The following is a 24660-nucleotide window of genomic DNA, read 5'->3' on the forward strand; positions in this document are numbered from 1 at the left end:
TAGGAATGCCCTACTCACAGGTTATAGCAATCTCTTTAATTCCAGGTGCCTTGACACTTTAGACTATACTAGCCTTTCCTCGCTTCACCTCAAATCTAACGCCCTCCCTCCCCCTGCTTTCACACACATACACTTGGGGGGAAAAATCTGTAAGCATTTAGAAACAAAAAGTTTTATATATGCCTTCCCAATGGATTTTTTTTATAAATAACTTATTTATGTTTAGTTTTCAACATTCACTTCCATAAGATTGAATTCTAAATTTCCTCCCTTTCCCACTTCTCTCCCCCACCCCCAAGATGGTGTACAATCTGATAAAGGCTCTACTTATACATTCATATTAAGCGTATTTTACCATTAGTCATTATGTACCCAATGGATTTTTAAAGGTAAATCTAGTTACTTTGAGATATTATTAAAAAATAAGTTGCCTTCTGAAAATATACTTAGAAATTTAATCAGAAAAAACTATTTGCATAAAAATTCTTCCTCTCAGTTATATTCAAAATGCCAAAAACAGTAATGAAAGCATGTGTAGGAGACAATATCTTATTTAAGTAGTATGTATGTAAGCTGCATTTTGCAGTTTTCATATGCTAGGAATACAGAAACTGCATACAAATATGGCCAAGAGAAAACATAACAAAGCCATGACTGATAGAAGTAACAATACTACCATTATATTGATTTGTAGAAATAGAATTATTAAAAGTTTTCTTGGGGCAGCTAGGTGGCACAGTGGATAGAGCACTGGCCCTGGATTCAGGAGGACGTGAGTTCAAATCTGACCTCAGACACATAACAATTAGTAGCTGTGTGACCCTGGGCAAGTCACTTAACCCTACTGCCTAGCCAAAAAAAAAAAAAAGTTTTCTTAACTAGCAATAAAGATACAGGTGACAGCTTATTTACAAAGAATTTACTTACAAAAAAGTACAGAAGACATTAAATTAAAAAAAAAAACCTTAGTACATTAAACCTTAGTACATTAAAAATGTTACTATATGTAAAGAGCCTAATTAATCTTTAATATAATCTGTCCCAAGTTAAGCAGTTTAAGTTTTCAAGAGGATTTCACAGAGCTTTAAAATAATTTACAGGGGCTCTTGTGTGTGAAAAAAATAGGAAATGATTTTGCTACCTCTGCATTACTCTTACTGTTGATAGGTGGAACTGTCAAAGAATAAACAAAATATAGGGAAATAAAGGCTATATTTACCAGTTTTGGCAAATTGATTTATACAGGTATAATCTGAAATGTATATAATAGTTACGTAATCAAGAAAAAAAATTTAGAGATTTGGAGCAACTAGGTGGTACAGTGGATAGATCTCTGGCCTTGGAATCAGGAAGACCAGAGTTCAATTCTGGCCTCAGACACTTGACGCTTACTAGCTGAGTGACTCTGGGCAAGTAACTTAACCTGGTTGCCTATGCAAAAAAAACCCCCAAAACTTAGAGATGTTAAATACATGTACACAAGTCATTAAGACAGTGGCTTCAACTGTTTTTGAGAAACTGTGCAATGCTTCTAGTGACTTTAAACTTCTCCCTGAAACAAAAGTCCATTCTTTTTTTAATATTATGTAGCACGGTTTAGTCAGTGGATACAGCACCAGTCTCAGAGTGAGGAAGACCTGGATTTAAATTCCACCTGTGAAAAATATTAGCTGTTGGATTATCAGCAAGTTTCTTAAACTTCTGGGATTCCAAATAATTAAGACCAGGGGTTTGGATTCGGTCAAAGGGCCATGCTTGAGGGCCTAGAAGGCCACACGTGGCCCTGAGGCCGCAGGTGTCCCACCTTGACTAAGACTATTAAGATACAGATGAGTTGCCAATCTACATTGATGGAGGGCATTCTCATACAAGAGAGTTCTTTACACTGATAAAATCAAAGGTCTGTACCCAAGACAAAATCAAAACCTTTCTAGTATGTTCTGTGACTGTAAGTCATATTTCCAAAGGAAAATAAAGGCACATGGTAGGAGTGTGGTAGAAAATATCAATGACGAATTGCACAGAAGCAGTAGTGTAGAGAATGTCGTCAGAGATCTATGACTGGAAAAGGAGGTGGGCTAGTCCTATATGCAGGGAAGTTAGCCGACAGACAGTCTCTGTACTCCCGTAGTACTTACAGTACAAATTAAAGAGATTTAGAGAAAGGCCTCCAGCACCTTGTGTGACCCCAGGGTGAGGTGCCATCTGCAGTTAGGGAGGGATTAGCCACAGGCCCAGTCAAGTAGGTACATGTTAGTATGTACATGTATTTTCCTTCCCAATCCTTTTTAAACTAATTTACCCTACTTTTATTCATTATTCTACTTCATCAGTGCCATCAGCGTGGGTATTCTGTACAGAGATATACATCACAACTCTTCTGTTCCTAGGGTGATGGTCATCTTAGATAACACAATATGGATGAGTAAAGAGTCAGGAAGCTCTTCAAGTTAGGAGAGACTGGAGTCTGAACATGGCCTCTGGCACCTACCAGCTGGGTGACCCTGGGCAAGTTACTTGACCTATGCCCAGTTTCCTCGTCTATAAAATGTAGATAATGCTATAGTACTTCACAAGGCAGATGTGAGGATCAACTGAGATATATTATATGAAGTATTTTGCAAACTTCAAAAGATGTGTGTGTGTGTGTGTATGCTCAGTCAGTACACTCTCCCTAGCCCCAAATCCAAATTATTTTTTATTTTCTCATCAAACTATATTTCTCTAGCTAAATGTAACCTCCTTGAGGGCAGGGGTTATTTTCCTTTTATTTTTATATCCACAGGACCTAGAACAGAGCCTGGAACATAGCAGACACAATAAATACTTATTGAATTGAATTATATTTTGATTCACTCTGACAAAATTCATCGAGCTTGTGGCCAACCTTCTGATGATAACTTTCTCTGAGTTTAGCTGGGGCAGTACTCAGAAGGCACATGCTCTGTGCTGGTGCCACACTCAGAACCTTCCCAGTCTGAGAGACTTGAAAGGTTTATTCACCAGGCTCACTGCTAAAGCATCTCATCATCCGTGTGGCATCTAAATGTAACTATAAGATTAGAGTATTCTCTAATGACAGGCATTAAGGATAAGATAGAAATTTGTTTTAGGAGAACTTTAACCCTACATTGTTTCGAACAGGATTTAAAAAAAAAAACAAAACCATTAAGCAATCTTTTCATCTCTCAGACAAGTGTTACTATAAAGGCATAGTTTCCCAAAGAAAAATACCTGTCTGATCCCTTTTCATATTTTCATCAAGGATGCCCTTGATAATTGTATAGACCAGGGGTGGGGAACCTGGGGCTTCCAGGCCACATGTAGCCTTCTAGGGCCTTAGGTATGGCCTTCTGACTGAGTCCAAGTTTTACAGAACAAATCCTTTTATTAAGGGGATTTGTTTTGTCAAGTTTGGATTCAAACGGTTGCACTTGAGGACCTAGAGGGCCACATGTGGCCTCAAGGCCGCAGGTTCCTCACCCCGGTATAGATCTTAAAACAAAGGGTGGGGCAAGAAAGCACTTATATAGCACCACTATGTGCCATGCATTGTACTAAATGCTTTTACAAATATTATCTCATTTGATCCTCACGAGGACCTTAGGAAGCAGGTGCTGTTGCTATCTTTATTTTACTGTTGAGAAAACCGAGGCAAACAGGTTAAGTGACTTCCTCACAACTAGAGAGTATCTGAGGTCAAATAGGAATTCAGTTCTTCCTGACACCAGGCCCACGGTCTATGCACTGGGCCACCAGCTGCTAGCCAGAACTCTAGTACCAAATGCCAACTCCTCTTCACAACCTGGCTCCAGCCTACCTCTTCAGACTTAGGAGCCATTACTCCCATTCATATGGTCTGTGATTCACTGTGAAGGATCCACTGTCCTTCACTGCAGTCTTGCCTTTACACAGAAGCTCCCTGTACCTCAAATGTACTTTCTCCTCACCTCTGTCTCCTAGAATCCATAGCCTCCTTTAAGGCCTCTACTTAAGGCCACCAAATACATGCGGTCTTTTCTGACCCCCAAGCTGTGAAAAAGGAGCCAGGTGGTATAAAGAATCATAGTTTTTGGACATTCTATAAACATTGATTTAGATGCTGATATTTTAAACTATGAAATTCTTGCCCAATGACAACAAAATAGACAATACTCTCTTTTTCTTTCTTTGGGGACAGACCTATGATTTCACTGACACTGGGAACTCTCAGTGAAAACACGCCACTTGCTCAGTGTTACACAATCAGCATGTATCACAGGTACAAGTTGAACCCAGGTCTTCCTGAATCCAAAGACAGGTCTCTACCCACTGCTTCTAGACCACGCTGCCTTTCAGCAATACTGCTACCAGAAGCGAATTGTTATCAATCTTGACCTTGTTGCTATAAATGAAAAAAGGGAGATGGAAATTGCTCCTAAGTAGAAGGGCTATTCAGAGATTCTTGTTAAAGAGGCAAGTAAGGGAGATAGAAGAGTTGTTTGTTGTAGAAGATGAAGAAGAAAAGAAACTCAACAAGGAACTCAACTAAGAACCTTCAAATTAAATCAATGTGTACTTTGGTACTCAGTGCCTACTATGGAAAGGTATGCACAGGCGAGGAAGATGCGAGTTTTTTTAATTTTAAATAGTTCAAGATTAAGGAATGTGAGAGGGTAAAGACTTATGAATTATATAGAAGTTTCACTCTCTTAATGAATACTTTCTTTGAGAAAATAATCAATAGGTATAAGACGTGGTGAGTACTGAATAACATTACAAAAATGGAACATTATATTTCAAAAGACAGAAAACAACGCCTCAATTAGACAAGTATTTGCTAAATATCTACAGTAAGCCAGGAACTATGTTAGGTCCTACGTTACAAAGACAAAAACAAAGCATTTGAAGAAGCTTATATTCTATTGGAATATAATGGAACTTAACCAATGTGAGTCATTTCTAAATCTGCTATACACAGTCAGACTAATGATATATTAGAACAAAAATTAAAATTAGCATACAGTCATATTCAATTAAAAACAACCCTATTCTGACCTATTTAAATGAGTTACTGAGGATGAAAATGGAGAAATGGATAAAGAAAAGGATATCAACACCAACTACAATAATTTCATATAGAAGTTTAATCAATATAAATTGACCGCCAGAATGAGGGAGACCAAAGGAGTCTAAAAACCATCTTATATTGCAAACACTTGACCTTCTTGACAAGCAGAGAGGTCAGGGAAACTTCAGTATAGAATATTAATGCATTTGGAAAATCTAAGTTAGAAACAAAAGGATGGTAAAAAAAATTATCTGTTGGAAAAGCCTAATAAAATAATGAAAAGGAATGGAAAGAAAAAACAATTTAAAGAAAACATGGTGAAAACCCCAAATAATGAAAAGGTTTCCCAAGGACATAAAAAGATGAAAATGGAAGAGGTGTAACATTACTTTTAGATGGAAAGACTTTCAAAGATTATTATAACAAATTCTTGTCACTATCACAAGGTCAATAGAGCCACCATATTTGGATTCTAACATAAGAGTCCTTGGACTCTAATGTTTGAACAGAATATCTCTGGTCAGACCACCAGGAACATTGTTGATTTTGTGTTACCTTAGAAGCTAAAAAGGATAAGCCCTGGTCAGAAGCTGGATGGGAGATGATCTGGAAAAACCAGGTGCCATAGGTGTCTAAAGTAGCCAAGTGTAGCAGAGTATAGGGCCTGGAGTCAGGAAGACCTAAATCCAAATCCTGCCTCAGTCACTTCTTGAGTTGTGTGACACTGGCAAGGCAATGCACCTCTTTCAGGTTCAGTTTCCTCATCTATAAAATGGGGGGGGGGGGGCCTTCAGGGTTTCCAAGATCCCTTCCAGCTTTAAATCTATAGGATTCTATGAGTCTTTAAGAAGAAAAGGTAGAAACAGCACCAGGGAGAACAAATATGAGAAATGCAGATGCAGAAGACCAAGTGTACACAGACCACGTTCATGCTGGAAGTGACATAATTATGTGGGGGTAGGTGGAGCAATTCTCAAGGTATCTAAAGGAGGAGAGATACCAAAGGAATAAAAAAACCAATCTTATTATTACCAAATAAATAGGTGATGAAGAGAAAATCAGTAACTACCCTCATTTCACCATATATATGTATATGTAATTTTTAAAAGAATAAATTATATACAAATTGAGGGATCAATAATGAGCATATTAGAAGGGAACAGGCAACCTTTCACAAGAAATATATAACCGACAATATCATATTATGGAATGAAAGATCTATTTAATAAGATAATGCCCTGATTACTCTCAAGTCTACTTATCCAGCCCTAAACTCTGCTGACCTCCAGTCTTGCATCGCTAACTGCCTATTAAACATTCCAAAGTGGATGTTCCATAGACATCTAAAACTCAACATATCCAAAACTGACCTCATTATCTTTTCCCCCCAAACGCCTCCCCCTCCCAAACTTCCCTATTACTGTTGAGGGAACTACCATACTTCTAGCACCCCAAGCTCAAAACCTCAAAAATATTATCCTTGACTCCTCACTACCTATCACTCCTGACATCTAATCTGTTGTCAGGGCCTGCTGATTTCACCTTTACATCAGCTGTCAAATACACCTCCTTCTCTCCTGTGATATTGACACTGGTGCAGGCCCTCATATCCTCAAACCTGGACTACTGCAACAGCTTTCTAGTTGGTCTGCCTGCAACAAGGATCTTCCCACTCTAATACAAGCTCTACACAGATGTCAAAATGATTTTCCTAAAGTGTAGGACTGACTATGTCAGCTCTGTATTCAAACTCTAATGGCTCGCTATTAGCTCTAGGATCAAATATAAAATTCTCTGTTTGGTATTTAAAGCCCTTAATGACTTATCTCTGCCTAGCTTCACAGTTTTCTTATACCTTTCTGGGTATTTTCCACTGGTTGTCTGCCATATCTAAAATACTTGCTCTCCCTTCTCATCTCTAGCTTCCTACAAGTTCAAGCTAAAATCCTACCTTCTAATGGAAGCCTTTCCTAATCTCTTTCTTCCCCTGAGCCCCCATTTCCTTTCCTTTATTATTTCCTATGTATTTTGTATACAGCTTGTTTGTACATAGGTTGTTTACATGTTGTCTCTCTCAAAAGACTGTGAACTTCTCAAGGGCAGAGCCTGTCTTTTAACTTTCTTTGTATCCCCAACACTTGTGCACATAGTAGGCACTTAATGCTTACTTATTGACTAACAAGATTCTGTTTTACTGTATGATGAAAAATCAAGCATTTTATTTGACAACACAAATTATAACCTTAAATACTCACCTCCAAGTCTATTTTAAAATTATACAATATTCTTTGAAGAACTAAAAATGGAGATAATAAACTTGACAATCCTGTGATCATTAATATTAAGAGAGGAATAAAAAAGGGAAACGCTTCTTCCCCAGTGGTGTCCAGCATTGCTATGAAAGAGATTCAGTACAGAGTTCAAGCAGAAGCAGATTTTCCCTGTAGATGCTAGATGTTCCTGTTTGTGAACAACATTGTGTTGATTACATCAAGCCCCCAAATACTGCAGAGTCTTCCTTCTGGATGCAAGTCATAATCATGCAAAATAGTTTGGTCTAACTATTGCCTAGGAAAAACCAAGCGGATGAAGAATGTCTTTTGTTCAAATGATATGTGCCATATACCAAAATAAAGTCAAAATGGGTTTATGATTTAGACATAAAGGCTGATACTGTAAGCAAACTGGGAGAGCAAGGAATAGCTACCTGTCAGATTTATGGAGAACAAAAGAATTTATGACCAGACAGGAGATAAAGAACATTACAGAACGCAAAATGAATAATTTTGATTACATTAAATTGAAAAGTTTTTGCACAAACAAAGCCAATGCAACCAAGATTAGGAGGGAAGCAGAAAACTGGGAAAGAATTTTTACAACCAATGTCTCTGATAAGGGCCTCATTTCTAAAATATATAGAGAATTAAGTCAAATTTATAAGAATACAAGTCATTCCCCAATTGAAAAATGGTCAAAGGATATGAAAAGGCAGATCTCAGAGAAAGAGATTAAAGCCATCTATAGTCATACGAAAAAATGCTCTAACTCACTATTGATTAGAGAAATGCAAATCAAAACAACTCTGAGGTACCACATCACACCTATCCAATTGACCAACATGACAAAATAGGAAAATGATAAATGTTGGAGAAGATGTGGGAAAATTGGAACATTAATGCATTGTTGGTGGAGTTGTGAAGTGATCCAACCACTTTGGAGAGCAATTTGGAACTATGCCCAAAGGGCTATAAAAATGTGCATACCCTTTGACCCAGCAATAGCACTTCGAGGGCTTTATCCCAAAGAGATCATAGAAATGGGTAAAGGATCCATATGAACAAAAATATTTATAGCAGCTCTTTATGTGGTAGCAAAGAACTGGAAATTGAGGGGGGATGCCCATCAATTGGGGAATGGCTGAACAAGTTATGGTATATGAATGTAATGGAATACTATTGTGCTATAAGAAATGAGCAGACAGAGTTCAGAAAAACCTGGAAAGACTTCTAAGGGCTGATGCTGAGTGAAATGAGCACAACCAGGAGAACACTGTACACAGTAACAGCCACTTTGTATGACGACTAACGTTGATAGACTTAGGCCTTCTCAGAAATGCAAGGGTTTGGAGCCGAGCCAAGACGGCTCATAAAAGCAGTGACTTGCTTGAGCTCTCCCCCAAACCCCTCCAAATACCTATAAAAAATGGCTCTAAACAAATTCTAAAGCAGCAGAACCCACAAAAAGACTGAGTCAAACAAATTTCTAGCCCAAGACAACCTGGATGGTTGATTGGAAAGGTATGTTGCACCGGGCTGGGACAGGAGCACAGTTTGACGTGGGCATGCGGGCCTCAGCGAACTTGGACCAGCCCTCAGAGAACTGAATCACAGGCAGCTGAGGCGGTTTCCAGACTTCTCAACCCATGAATGCCAAAGACAACTCAGAAAGTCAGTAGGAAAAGTCTGCGTCTGCAGTGAGAGAGAAGAACAGTCCCAGCCCCAGTCCCCAAGCGCGGACGTGGGGTGGAGGCTGTGTCCTGAGATTCTGGTCCACAGATTGAGGGGGAATCGAGTGGCTGATCAGAGTGAGATTGCAGGGATCTCTTTGCTGGTGCAGAATTCTCTGGCTTTGCCCGTGCTTGTATCTGGGTCACAGTTCTAGGTGGTGGTCCTGGGGCGAGGAGGGATGCTGGCCTGGTGGAGCTTGTAGTGGCTGTGGAGAGAGAATTCTCCTCACAGTTCCAAGACAGAAAAGAGTGCTTGTGGTCACTCGTAGGCCAGAGCACAGGCCAGGAAAGGAGTAAACACCTCACCCTTGATCATAGCACCTTGGAAGAACTGAAAATTTACAAGTCCCTAAAAGTATCTCTGAAAACAGCTGCACAAAATCCCCAAAGCTTGGGACAATACATTCTCCATACTGGAAGCAGACCCCTACCTTAACAAAGTGCTTATAACTCAAGTAATTGGCTGGGATCATGAGCAAGCAGCGCAAAAATAGTCAGACCATAGAATCTTACTTTGGTGACAAAGAAGATTAAAACATACAACCAGAAGAAGACAACAAAGTCAAAGTTCCTACATCCAAAGCCTTCAAGAAAAATATGAATTGGTCCCAGGCCACAGAGGAGTTCAAAAAGGATTTTGAAATGCAAGTAAGAGAAGTAGAGGAAAAACTGAGAGTGATGCAAGAAAATCATGAAAAACAAGTCAACAGTTTGCTAAAGGAGACCCAAAAAAATACTGAAGAAAATAACACCTTAAAAAATGGCCTAACCCAAATGGCAAAAGAGGTCCAAAAAACCAATAAGGAGAAGAATGCCCTAAAAAGCAAAATTGGCCAAATGGAAAAGGAAGTCCAAAAGATTACTGAAGAAAATACTTCCTTAAAAACTAGAATAGAGCAATTGGAAGCTAGTGACTTTATGAGAAATCAAGACACTGTAAAACAAATTCAAAAGAATGAAAATAGGAAACAATGTGAAATACAACTGACCTGGAAAATAGATCTAGGAGAGAGAATTTAATAATTATTGGACTATCTGAAAGCCATGATCAAAAAAAGAGCCTAGACAGCATCTTTCAAGAAATTACCAAGGAAAACTGCCCTGATATTTTAGAACCAGAGGGCAAAATAGGAATGGAAAGAATGTACCAATCACCTCCTGAAAGAGATCCCCAAAGGAAAACTCCTAGGAATATTGTAGCCAAATTCCAGAGTTCCCAGGTCAAGGAGAAAATATTACAAGCAGTCAGAAAGAAACAATTCAAGTATTGTGGAAACACAATCAGGATAACACAAGATTTAGCAGCTTCTACATTAAGGGACCACAGGGCATGGAATAGAATATTCTGGAGGGCAAAGGAGATAGGATTACAACCAAGAATCACCTACCCAGCAAAACTGAGCATAATCTTTCAAGGGAAAAAAATTGACATTCAGTGAAATAGAGAACTTTCAAGCATTCTTGATGAAAAGACCAGAGCTGAATAGAAAATTTGACTTTCAGATACAAGACTCAAGAGAAACATGAAGAGGTAAACAGGAAAGAGAAATCATAAGAGACTTATTAAGGTTGAACTGTTTACATTCTGCATGGAAAGATGATATTTGTAACTCATGAGTTCTTTGTCAGTATTAGAGTAGCTGGAGGGAAAAATTACATGTATTTATATAGATAGATGGATAGATAGATAGAGAGATAGATAGATAGATTGATAGAGGGCACAGGGTGAGTTGAAGATGAAGGGGTGATATCTGGAAAATAAAATTAAGGGAGGAGAGAGGATTATATGGAGAGAAGGAGAAAAGAAGAGGTAGTATGGGGTAAATTATCTCACATAAAACAGATAAGAAAAGGCTTTTACAGTGGAAAGGAAACGCGGGAAAGTGAGAGGGAATGAGTGAATCTTATTTCATCGAATTTGACTTAAGGAGAGAATAACATACACACTCAATTGGGTATGGAAATTTATCTTACCTTACAGGAAAATGGGGGGGAAGGGGACAAGAGAGCAGGAGGATGATAGAGGGGAGGGCAGATTGGGTAAGGGGCTAATCAGAAGCAAACAATTCTAAGGAGGGACAGGGTCAAAAGAGAGAATAAAATAAATGGGGGGCAGGATAGGATTAAGGGAAATATACTTGAGTTTTTCACATGACTACTATGGAAGTGTTTTGCATGACTACACATCTATAACCTGTACCGAGTTCCTTGCCTTCTCAATGAGGGTGGGTGGGGAGGGGGGAAGGGAGAAAATTTAGAACCTAAAGTTTTAAAAACAAAAGTTAAAAAAAACAACAACATTGTTTTCACATGCAACTGGGAAATAAGATATACAGGAAATGGAGTATAGAAATCTATCCTGCCCTACAGGAAAATAGAAGGGGAAGGGGATAAGAGAAGGGGGGGAGAGATAGAAGGGAGGGCAGATTAGGAGAAGGGGTATTCAGAATGCATGCCACCTTGGAGTGGGGGGAGGGACGATATGGGGAGAAAATTTGGAACTCAAAATCTTGTGGAAGTGAATGCTGAAAACTAAAAATAAATAAACTAAAAGAAAAAAGTAAGGATCTAAGACATTTCCAAAGTTTCATCATGAAAAATGCTATCCACATCCAAAAAAAGAACTATGGAGTTTGAAAGCAGATTGAAGCATACTTTTTGCTATTTTTTTTCTTCTTTGTGTTTTGTTTCCTCTTTCTGGTGGTTCCTCCTATTGGTTCTAATTCTATAGCCTATATTAGATTGCATGCCAGCTGGGGAGGGAGGGGGAGAAAAATGTAAAACTCAAAAGCTTATGGAAGTAATTGCTGATAAATCAAAATAAATCAATAAAAAATATCAAATGATATGTGGTAGAATGTACAACGTATAGAACTCACCCATTAGTATATACTTATCTTTGACAGATATTAAAAATGAACACTGCAGAAGGAGCCCTCTTCAAGGATTAGATTAAAATAGGACCAGGACAAATATAAAAGATTAGTATGGATTTGTAAGAATAGCATCAGGAAGCCCAGAAAAAGCTGGTTTGTGAAAAAGCTAAAGGCAATAATCAGTTCTTTTTTTTTTTTGAGGCTACATTTGTCATTATGAAGCAAGCACTGAAACCTGGAGCACTATAGGACTGCCTCAAAGATCTACAGTCATTTAAGTGTGAATGGCTAATAATCTATATATCAAAAGCCAAGTGACTGGAAAATATGCATGGTCCAGACTATTACTTGAGCTGGGGACCTCAACCTCTTTGTTAGACAGGTACTGTGGGTAGAAAGGGAGCAAGGCTCAGAACTAAACACGAACAAAGTAGGCTGATTTTCATTGGAAAACATGCGGTTTGTTCAATGATCCCAGCCACCAAAACATTTATTTTAAAACAATACTCTCCTGGTGATGCTATAGAGTTACAAAACATGGCCCAAAATGATTTCAAAAGAATTAAAGTTGTGGTTGACTCAAAATGCAATGGAAAACCCACATTGGCGGACGTGGGTTCTTGTCTGCGAGAAGTAATACAGAAGATATCACTGAGGACATGTATGATCAGAAAAGGAGATGAGCCAGTCGTATAGCAAGAGGAGACTGTCCAAATGTTGAAATGGCATTCTTGAAATATTAAAAGAGAGAGAGGAAGGGCTCTGGTACAGATTCTCTATAGAGGATTATTAAAAGATAAGGACAAGAAGCACACAGAAGGAAAATGAGTGGATCTGTATCAATGAAGCTTGTGCTTCCACTGATAAAATCATAGATTCATTGAAGTACTGAAGGATATCTGATATAAAGAAAAATAAGAAGGAAGGAATAAATAGGCTTGCTATTTGGGAAACTGTGTAATCTTAACTGATGACACAGAGAAGGCAAAAGTACTCAAGTACAATTTTGCTTCCATTTATCAACAGAACAGGATTCCAAGAAAATTAGTGGGTTTTCCATCTTTGGAAGTATTCAAACAAACAATGGACGTCCAACTGCTAGTATGATGTAGAAGGGTTTCCTGCAATGTGTGGAAGGCTAGAACAGGTGATCAATTCCAAAGTTTTATGTATACAATTATTAAAAAAAAAAGGCAGCAGGTCTTAAGTGATAGTCTTGTCAATGAAAGACTAATTCAATACAATTAATGAATTTCCAAATTATTCTTCTAACTCTTTAGACAGTTGGTAGAAGACAAAGTAATAATGTCTAAAACTGGATTCTTCATAATACCAACATTCAAAATACATCTAATCAGTTGGGTACTAAATTCAGTCACATTTCATCTTAAAAATTTAAACATTATTTACTAAAATATTAAAGGTCTAATGGATTTTTAAACTAATTTAAACTATTTTGGAGTGAAATATAATACATATTTTTAAAAGTTCACTGATTAAAGTCAGGGCTTGATACTTTCACGGAACTGTCTAATCACTTTAGGTGGATACTTCAATTTAATTGAATTAATACTGAGTACCTACTAAATTAAGGCATTGTATGGGTTAAAAGATGAGTAAGATGTGGTTCCTTTTCTAATGGAACTTGGATAATCACACAAATAATATTGTGTACCTCTTAAGGTAATTCTTCATGCCTGATTTTATCTTAACACCCCTTTAAAAAAATTACAGAAGAGTCAAAAACAAAAGGATTTAGTTTTTTTTAAAGGAAATATAATAGAATGGTAAGCAATGGCATAATTCAATCACATATTCTATATACGAACCAATTAGAAGCAGTGTTCCAACAGCTAAACCACCACCTGGAAATAAAACAAAACCAAAAAAAGAAAATTAATCTACCTTTTTCATATTACCTTTCATGTGCAAGTAAGATTTTATCAAGGACAGGTGATACAATAAATTTAAAACTGGTTGTGAACAACATTTTAATTACCTTTGTGATACTTTTATTCAATGCACTATTATGAAATAATTACATATTATATGTAATTACACACTACACATTACAATTACTTTCATAATATCCTGTACTATCCTCCTTTCTTCAGCAATGGGACCACGCTGTGATCAACATAACTGTAGTTAGGCATTCCAATAATGTTATATTTAGCATTAGTTAATAAATTAACTCGGTAGCCAAGACTTAAACGTGCACAGTACTGCAACAGTGACATCAGTACACTTAGGAAAAAATGGTCATTAGGATAGAAATTCCACTTTGATATGTATTCTCACATGTAACAAGCCTCAGTGAAAGGAATAATTAAAAATAATTATCTATTTTTTTCTGTTTAGAGACAATTTTAAACAGATTACACTTTACTAAATATTAAGGTCTAAGTACATTTAACATTAATTTCATTCAAAATACAATGATAAAATCTCAACAACGTTATCAAAAATTAACTGGAAAATTTTATTTTAAAACACAAAGTACAGGGACAGCTAGGTGGTACAATAGATAGAACACTAGCCTTGAAGTCAGGAGGGCTTGAGTCCAAATTTGACCTCAGACACTTAACTAGTTGTGTGACCCTGGGCAAGTCACTTAGCCCAGAATGCCTTAAAAAAAAAAAAAAAAGAAAACAAAAACACACACAAGGGACAAAGACTAATAACTATAAGTAATTACTAATATTTATAAAACCCAAAGCCACCAGGGAATAAATAGCAAAGCTAGGATTCAAACTCCATTCTTATGACTCCAATCACAGCACTTTCATATAACTTCAAAATCTATGTCAATGCTTTCATAATCTACTATGCACAAAAGCTATGACAACAGTAGTTGACAGAATAGTATCACAGCAATTACTTTCCTCCCAAAGTTAAAATAATTACACGCATTACACAAGTCACCTGAGGGCATTTTTGTGAAGTTAATATTTTTACTATATACAGTATTATGTCAGAACTTTGCAAGGTAAACTAAGTTACGATTCCCACTATCATTTCATTTCCAATGGAATAATCATGGTGTGATAATATACCTGACTTTGAGACAGAACATTAAGTTAAATTAACTATGAATGGTGAAACAGAAATTACTACTAGACTGCCAAGAAGAGTAGGAATAATGTAAGAGAAAGGAGGGAGAAACAGAAGGAAAAAAATGACTCTTGTTCCAGGTCGTCTGGATGTTTCTCAAAGGTATTTTACATAATCATCTATAATTCAAATACATTACCCTTCCTGTTCTTCAGTTTGTGTGTGTTTTTATGCCTACCTGGTTTAGTTATTAGGCTGAATGTATACTTTTTTCTCTTTCAGAATTGGCAAGCTCTTTTGTAATAGCATTTAAATCATGCCAAGGCACAAGTGACAAAAATCCTCTTGATTAATGCTTAAACTAAAGGGGCAGCTAGGTGGCTCAGTGGATAGAATGCTGGGGAATCAGAAGGATTCATCTTCCTGAGTTCAAATCTATCCTCATACGCTCACTAGCTGTATGAACCTGGACAAGTCACTTAACCCTGTTTGCCTCAGTTTCCTCATCTGCAAAATGAACTGGAGAAATGGCAAACCACTCTAGTATCTTTGCCAAGAAAAGCCTCAATGGGGTCACAAAAAGTCAGACATGACTAAAACTACTGAACCAAAAAACTAAAGGACATACTAACAAGTAGAGTAACAGTAATCACTAAGGATAAGGTATACTTTTATCAACATGTGAGCTGTAAGCAAAAAAAGTTTCCTTTAAGACAAACATTTATTTGCTCTACAGTATTACTTACTCTAATTTTATGTTTTAACATGTTTATTAATAAGCACAGAGATTCACAGCAAAGAATACAGTTCAGCACTGTTCTCCTAATTTACTTTCCAGAGAAGATGCTGGCATGTAGCTGATTAACCAAATTCCTCTGGGTTTATATTACTACTTTCCATGATTAGTTTTGTAACTACATGGATCTTTAGGTTCCAGGTATTTACTGGAGAACTAAAGGATCTTCAATGTCAGCAGTCAGATCATGAAAAAAAAAAATCTAGCAATTGATAACTACGTTCCTATTTTATGATTAAATGATTTGACAAATAGAATAGTTCTCAAATTGGTGACTGTAATTATATTTGAAATAATTACTTTAAGTGCTATTTGTTTTACCAGTTGTATCCTTTCCAAGGCAGAGCCAACTGGGCAGGTTTTGGGCAATAAGGCCAAGTAGAGAAGGCAGCAGTACAACGGAGACAATAATCCACCCTTTCCCATAATCACTCTGATAATTCTAACAAAGGAATACCAAATTAAATTCTTACAATTTCACAATCTTAAAGCTTGGAACTTTTCAACTTTTCCCAGGCTTGCTTTGTTTGGTTCTGGAGGGAAGAATCAGAAGCCGTGGGAGGCAGTTGTAAAGAGACAAATTAATCTTGGACATAGACGAGATACTCTGAAGATGGGAGCTCTTCAAAAATGGAACGGGCTGCTTTGAGGGCTACAGGGTTTGCTCTAACTGCAGATCTGCATGTAGATGCTAGATGACCATTTAGAACAAATGTTGAGGTGGAGATTCATTTTCTGGTGTGGACTGGATTAGATGGACACTGTGGACCCTTCTGACTACAAAATTCTATGATTCAATAAAAAAAAATTATTAAATGCCTCCTGTGTGCCCGGCACTGTGCTAATGTCTAGAGATACAAAGACAAACAGGAAACAGTCCTTGCCCCACAAGAACCTTACATTGCATTTGGGAAAAAACCATGTAAACAGCAAATACAAGATATGTGTGCATGTGTTATGTATTAACATTATGTACATATCATATTAATACCATATGTTATACTAATGTAATACTTTATGTGCGTGTATATATGTGTATGTGTACATGTATATGTACATACCCACGTATACATATCACAATGAAAGGGGGAAGGGGCACTAACAGGCAATCAGGGAAAGACTCTTGTAGGAGACTGTACTTTTCTGAGTCTTGAAGGACCTAGGGTTCCAAGAAACAGTAGTGAGGAGGGAGAACATTCTTGGCATGGGGGACAACTTTTATAAATATGCAGAAGCTACAGACCGAACGTTTTATAAAGCAAGCAGGCCAGTTTGGCTGTGCAGAGTGCATGAGAGGGAATGATGTTTATACAATCGAACTGAAAAGGCGGGCTATAAGTACTTTAAAAAGAGGAGTTCTGTGTTTTAGAAATATCAGTTTGGCAGCTGTGTAGATTCTGAATTAGAAAGGAAGTTGGACACAAATCAATTAAGAGGCCATAATGATAGTCCACATGAGATAATGAGACCCCAGATTAAGGTAGTAGTGGTTAAAAAAAAAAGAGATGGATATAAGATACATTGAGGAGGTAGAAATTAACAGGACATGGGAAGTGTGTGTGTATGAACAAAAGTAAATCCACATAGATTCCTAGGTTACAAATCAGAATGACAGGAAGAATGATGCAGGGAAGTTTGGGGGGGAAGGTGGGGAATGGACAACTTAAGGTGTGAGATGAGAACTTCTTTTATACCTGTTGAGTTTGAGAGTCATATGGGACATCCAGGTGGAAATGTCAAGCAGGCGGTGGAATTGCAGGACCAGAACTCCGAGCAGAGATGAGGACTGTATATATAGATTGGGAATATTCTACACGGAAATGATAATTGAATCTGTGGGAGCTTATAAGAACATTAACAGTAAAGAGAGGAGAGGACCCATGCAAAGAAGGATGGATATGGATGGTGAATTTGCAAAACAGAGTGAGGATTGGTACGGCAGGAAGGTAGAGAACCACAACAGGTTTCATGAAAACCCAGCGAGCAGAGTGTGTGCAGAAAGGGGGTAAAGAACATTACCCACAAAGTGTGTAAAATCGCCAATGCCACATGCTTCAGGGAAGTGAGATGGAAGATATGAGAAAAGGTCACTGGATTTATCAAGAGATCATGGTAACCTCACTGAGGATTTAAGCCAGATTGCAGGGAGTGGAGACATGAGAAGTAATAACGTCAAGATAAAGAGTGGATGGATTTTGGTTTTAGGAGTTTGGCTGTAAAAGGGAAGATATAGGAAAAATAACTTGAGGTGATAGCAGGTTCAATGAAAGGTTTCGTAAAGATGGGACAGATATAAGCGAATTTGGGAATGGTAGATATGGAGAGAAGACAAATTAGTGTGAGGAGGTAATTGAAGGGGCAAGTGCCTAGGGGATATGAGGATCAGAGGCCAAGGTAAAACAGTTGGCACTGGCAAGGAGAGGCCTACATTCTTTCTTCAAGACTTAAGCAAAGGAGGAGAGGATGTTGCTGAAGCAGAGTGTGGAAATTGGGAGAAAAGAGAACTTCAAGTCCCAGTGGCCTCAACTCTTTCCAGCAGAGCATGTTGAAATTCTCTGCTGCAAGAGAGAGGGTGGTGGTACAGAAGGCTTTGGAAGAGATCTGGAATTGCTATGAAGAGTATGGTGGCATACATCACAGGACAGGGAAAGGACTGGCATGGAGCAATTTTTCATATCAAAATCCAAATTTAGACTATAGCCAGTCAGCCTGATTCTGGGGTACTGAATGATGACAACCCTGAGAGGCTGTGTGATCTAAGGTATGATCTACTGCATCTAATACTGGACTTGAATTAGACATCCGCATCAATATTTAACAGTTGCAGGACCACTGGCAAATCACCACTCTTCTCAGCCTTCATTTCCTCACCTTTAAAACAGGAATAACTGTAATGGCTACCTCACAGGTATGTGAAGTTCAAAGGACATGGTGAAATGTTGAGAGCACTTTACAAACACTGACGCACTGTATAATGTTTACTATTACTCAATGGGACAGTTTTTTTTTTCTTACTAAAAAGCAGTCACGCTTCCATTATAGATTGTCACGTAAATTATAATTAAGAATAATGAACTCCTCTGAAATGCAAATGACAGTACAAGAGCAAAGAATTCAACAACCTCAAACTGTGTAGAAATCGCCTTCATGACACCATCAAGCAGTCATCTGGCCTTTACCTGGACAATATGAAGGATACCCAGTACCTACCAAGGCAGTTCATTTCACTTTCAGATAGTACCAATAGGAAATTTTTCCTTACATCAAGCCTAAATATACTTCTCTCAGCTTTCAACCACTGCTTCTAATTTTGCCCTTTGATAAGAAAAATGAGTCTAATCCCTTTTCAACGTTTCAAATAGTTGAAAACAACTATCACTCTCTCTTTTCCTTCACCCCTCTTCTTTCTCAGGCTAGACAGGTTAGTTTCCTTTACCTTAAACTAGTCACTGCCTATTCAGCTTCTATTGTACATAGTCAGGTTTCATGGATCAACAGGATCCATGATCCATCAACATAGATGAACATTATGATATTCAACATCCCCAATTAACCATTTCCCTCAACATATAAAAGTTCAAAGGACATGGTGAAATGTTGAAGATAGCATGATTTATTACTAGCAAGTTTTCAAATTTAGGTCAAATGTCACCTAGCATTTTTACTAAATTCTGAAAGTGTAGCAAAAGATTTGTAGTTTTCTGTTTTTCAAAGGACTTCGGGATTACTATTTTCTTAATGGCAATCTGTTAGATGTTACAAGGCTACAATAAAGGGACTGAAACAGAAGAGTATGATCTGTCTCAAAATTAATCATTTCCTTCTTTGCTAATAATGAAAGGAAGAAAATGATGTTATTGTTTTCATTTACTTGATATTTTTTAAAGAGAAATGACCAATATGTTGAAGAGATAAGACAATTTCTTATATTTGTTTTTTAACCTCTTCATTAATTCTACATCTATTCATTTTTACTTGTCATAAATGAAGTATTCAGCATAACTGTTGAGACCATTAGATTTTAAGTCTGAAAGGAGAAAGTCTATGCTTTACTATTTTAAGTAAACTTAAGTTTTTTTTAAAAATAATTTTAATCATCTAAAAAAAACCCAGGTACTTGCTTATTAATTTTAAACAATCCATAGGTTCAGAACCTTGATAAAGCTAAGACTCATAAGACTAAAAATGATATTGCAAAGTCCCAAGGATATTTTAGATTTTGTTAAATGCAATGGTTCTCTTAAATTCACATGAAAACTGGCTACCGAAAATCTACTAACAGCATAGATTCTAAAGGAAAAAAATGACCCTGAGTTCCTACAAAATTCAGTTATGATGCCTGATTAAATGAAGCCCAATTAGGCGGCTAGTAATGTGATCTCCTTTGCTTGCCTCTGCCTCCTTAAAAGTTCAGTCTAGAGCAGTAGTTGTTAACCTGGGGTCCACAAACTTTTTAAAAAAAATTTTGATAATTGTATTTAAATTACTGGCTTCTTTTATAATCCTATATATTTTGTTTTATGCATTTAAAAACATTATTTTGAGAAGCATCTGTAGGTTTCATCAGACTGCCAATAGGGTCTGTGACAAAAAAGGTTAAGAAACCTAGGAGGAAGAGAGGAAAAGAAAGAAAAGAGCATGATTTATACAAGAACGTCCCCAACTATTCCTTATGATATATGTTTATAAAATCATTCAGTGCTCTTCTGAGGGAAAATCAGAAATGTATATATTCTGGCTTTTGGTCCCAAGTAATAGATTCATCTCCTTAGTCAATTGGTGTTAGTGGTAGACATAAAAATTCCATAGGTGTTCTGATTTTAAAGTTTTCTTATTCTCTCTCAGTCACAGAGCAATAGAAAAACCTTGATCCTTCTTCTCTACTGGCCATTAGCTGAGCAAGTATGCATCGTGAAATAGAAAAAGCTGGAAAAGGTGATAACCTTTAGAGACTAGATGTAAGAATTTCACATATTATAAGGGAATGTTCTGTGAATATGGAATCCATCTCATCTGTTATGTGCAAAAATAAAATGCATCCCTGCCCATGTTTTCCCCAAATGCATAGAAAAAGCCCCAAATGTTCAACTATATTAGAGATTAAGATACAGTATTGCACAGGAGGCAGGTAGAACTGACCTCTGTCTTTCCTTACTTGTCTCTCCTATATCGCTGTCATAATAACAACCCACAAGATTCTGTCTGGAGGAGTAATCTTCCTGGCCTACTAGTTTGCCTTAAAATGTTACAGCTCCAGAGACTATGGAAAAAAAAAAAAAGCAATTGTCATTTGTTGTACTCCTGAACATATGGAAGTCAAGGAAGAATCTGAACCACCACCAGTTTTTGGAGAAGTGAAATCAGCTAAATATTTTCACAGGTTAAAAGTGAAGGCTTGAGTAGGATTCTTTAAAAAGTAGCAGTCCAGCTATATAACCTCATCTTGGAGGAAGGTAAAACATTTCTGAAAGCATACCACTCGTCAGTTTTTCTCCAGACCCCATATGATTAAGGTGTTACTTATTGCTTCTCTTAAAACAGCACTAGAATAGTTTTCATGGGGGGGGGGGGGGCGGCGAGGGGAATGTAGATAGTGTGGCTGGAGTCAGTAACGTGACAAGTCCAAGACTATTTGGCAGATTTAGGAAATACCTAGAAGGTGTTAATTCACCAAATCTGGACATTTTACATAAACTATAAGACCTCTGACAGTAAAACCAAACACATTTGATTCAAATTTTTTAAATGAAAGTAAATTTTAAGAATTTACAGATTATTTGGAAGAAGATAATGGAACTATTAGTATATTCTTCAAGCAAATAACATTCAAGGTTGTAGAATACTTTTCAAATATATTTTGCATCTATGCTTAAATTTGCTAAAAATTACAATGACATCACAAAGTTAGTGCAGTCAAATTTCACTGTATTGCACGGTAGTGATATTACAGCATATTTACTTGTTACATGACAATTAAGAGAGTACTTATACAGCAATCATAATAATATCACAGTATATCCCCATCATCCTGACATCACGACATGCTGCTTCCATTACATTCTGAGTCACATTTATAGTCATGTCATGTTCATGTCACAATCTGAATCATGCAACAGGCATTTTGGAGTAATAACAGTCAGTAGTCACGTTTTTGGAACTTCTTACATTGAAGTATTTAATGCAATGGCAGCTAATCTTCTTTCACTTTTATGGAACATTTTAATAGAAAACAAATGTAAATTGCTTGTTTCACAGTGGCCATACAGAGCACAAAAATATCAATCACAAAAACGTCACTTAAGAAAAGTTAATAGCAACTAGATCACTTATATACAACAGTTGTTCTAAATGTAGTAATTCTTTTTAGTATAACAATTACTTTCCACTTCTGTGGAGGCAAATGCATACATGCAAAATATATTTCAATAAAAGATCTTATTAATTAAACAACCTTTTCTTGTTTTGTTCACTGTAATCAATGTTCATTTTCACAGGGGTTGTTGGATTTACTGTTGAGTCATGCCCTCATGCTAGTTTAAAATAATTACCTAGCATAAAAAGTCTGAAAAAGCTTTAAATTAGTGTTTGAATTTCTATTTCAGCACATATGCAACCATATGCTGTGGTATACTTCTCTTGGATAACACCTGATACTTTATGAAATATCTGTAAAGATTTTAGTCAACCTGATTAATCTAAGGTTCAATATTTAAACCATGTTGCCAATTACTCTTTCTAGAAGATAGCAGAAGAAATCAAGGAATAGCAGATTAATAGAAACTGGGGGAAATAGAGAATATGAAAAGTGGCAATATTTTAAGAATTATTACTAAATGCAGAATGGCTATATTCTAAGTGATATTTAGAAATGCCAGTTTCTCTCCACACAATGAAATATGTGTAACAAAAAAAAAGTTCAAGTTAGAAGGTAAAACAAACCACATTTAAACTATACTTTTTCTGAGGATAAATAAATTTCTTATGATTCTGTGCTGCACAATTCTAGGAAATGGATAAAAATCACACCACAGAAGCTGAAATGTTCATTTAGAAATTCCTTAAAAGGAAAAACATGGATTCAGAAAACTGATGATAAAGCAAAAACAAAAAGGGCGCTAATGTTACATAATCTCTTTTTGGGGGTCTTATATGAACTCTAATTCCTTCCTTCATATTGCTGTTGATGGAGAATTACAACCAGAAAAACATAAATGTGACTTTATACTCCTACCTTTGTTTGGGCAGTTTCTGGATTATGTGAATGAAGTCACTCACCCATGTTAAACAATTATGAGCCCTATGGAATAGCTTCCAACTTTTAAAGCTCAAAAACTGGACAAAATACAAAACGAGGAACACAAGAGAAAAAAAATAGGAGTGTGCATGGTTGGGTTAATTTCCTAAATAAACATTAGGATCTGCAATGGAGATATATTTGGATCACTTTCTATTCACTTATCGTGATACTCAGGAAGCTAATAACAGGATTAAGCCATTGAGTGAAAATACTAGTGGTCAGAAGAGTAAGCAGGTTTTAAGACATGCAAATGAAAGAATAGAAGCAAGTAGCTATGTCCTTTCTGGTTAGCAGCTGATCTCCCTTTCCTCAGGTCTAAACTTAACATCTGAATAGTATCAGTTTTTTTTTTTAAAGGGAGAAAAAAGAAATGAAGGGCAGGAATAAGGAGTGGCATATATAATTAACCACAAAACACGCTCAAGAGTTAACTTGAAGAAGTGACATTTCAACCTGGAATAATCTATACTCACTTTACTTAAAAGCAGCAGTTTTCCTAATCCCATTCTTTCCAGTTTCTGCTACCTGTCTACTAATTGTAGATTGTATTACTATGCCTCCTGAATGTCTAACAAAGACAGGAAAACTAAGAATAAGCTTTTCTTTCAAACTTCCATGAAGACAAGAGAAAAGCAAGAGTTGGGCTTCCTCTTTTAAAAATAATGCGTAAGAAGTCATAAAACTGATCCGGTACCTAGAACCTACCTAAGGCAAGAAGATTGTCCTTTGAAGTTTATGGCTCTAAAGAGCACACCAACATAAAGAGCACTGTGGAAAATGACAGGGAAACCCTTTTAATAGTGGGAGCACTTGCCCAAAGGATCTGCAGCTTGGAGGGAAACCAACAATCCAAAATCTGAAGGTTCATTTAATTACTAAATACTTGGAAGAACCACAGCTGGCCTGGGGCGGGGTGAGAAGTTCATTTTTTTTTTTTTTTTTTACTTTCTGTAAGGAAACTAACTAGTTGGAGGACGGCAGGTTTTGACCTTTGAGGTCACCTAAGCCAATCCCTCATTTTTACAGGCAAGGAAACTGGGGTCCAGGCATGGGAAGTGATGTGGCCCAGGTCACACCGGCAGGCTCGAGATTAGGAGATCTTCAGCCCCCAGACAAGGCAATGCAGGAAGCAGGCACAGTGTCACCTGGGCTGAAAGGACCTGGCTCCCAGGAACCTCCAAACTCCAGGAGGAGAACACCTCTGGCTGAGGGGAGGGAATATTTCCAATGGGGGCGGGGTGGGGTAAAAGAACATCTCAGACTGAGGGAGTGTGAAGAATGACACAGGATGGGGGGTGAGTGAAGACGATCTCTGGTTGGGAAGGAGGGAGGAACACCTCAGGAAGGGAACAGACATTTCAGGCAGCCGGCAGGTAAAGAACATCTCAGACCGACGGGGAGTGAGGAGCATCTCAGGCTGGCGGGGGATGGATGAAGAACATCTGGGGGGAATCTTGGTCTGGGGGAGGGAGTGAAGAACATCTGAGGCTGGGCTGGAGGAACATCTGGGGAAGGAAAGAATATCTCAGTGGGGGGAGAGAACATCTGGGGGAGAACCTCAGGCTGGAGGGGCAGAGAACA

General features: G+C 37.3%; 1 protein-coding gene across 1 annotated transcript in view; it reads right to left on the bottom strand.

Moving 5' to 3' along the window:
• The window catches only part of ELP4 (elongator acetyltransferase complex subunit 4), a 265396-nt gene that overhangs the window by 240009 nt on the left and 727 nt on the right, over window positions 1–24660 (bottom strand). The window contains exon 2 of the mRNA XM_027837873.1: window positions 13762–13797. Coding sequence (XP_027693674.1) covers window positions 13762–13797 — 36 coding nt within the window. The remainder of the gene's footprint in view (window positions 1–13761; window positions 13798–24660) is intronic.

The sequence above is a fragment of the Vombatus ursinus genome, unplaced genomic scaffold (genome assembly GCF_900497805.2).
Source record: "Vombatus ursinus unplaced genomic scaffold, bare-nosed wombat genome assembly UNPS02014822.1, whole genome shotgun sequence".
Classification (NCBI taxonomy): domain Eukaryota; kingdom Metazoa; phylum Chordata; class Mammalia; order Diprotodontia; family Vombatidae; genus Vombatus; species Vombatus ursinus.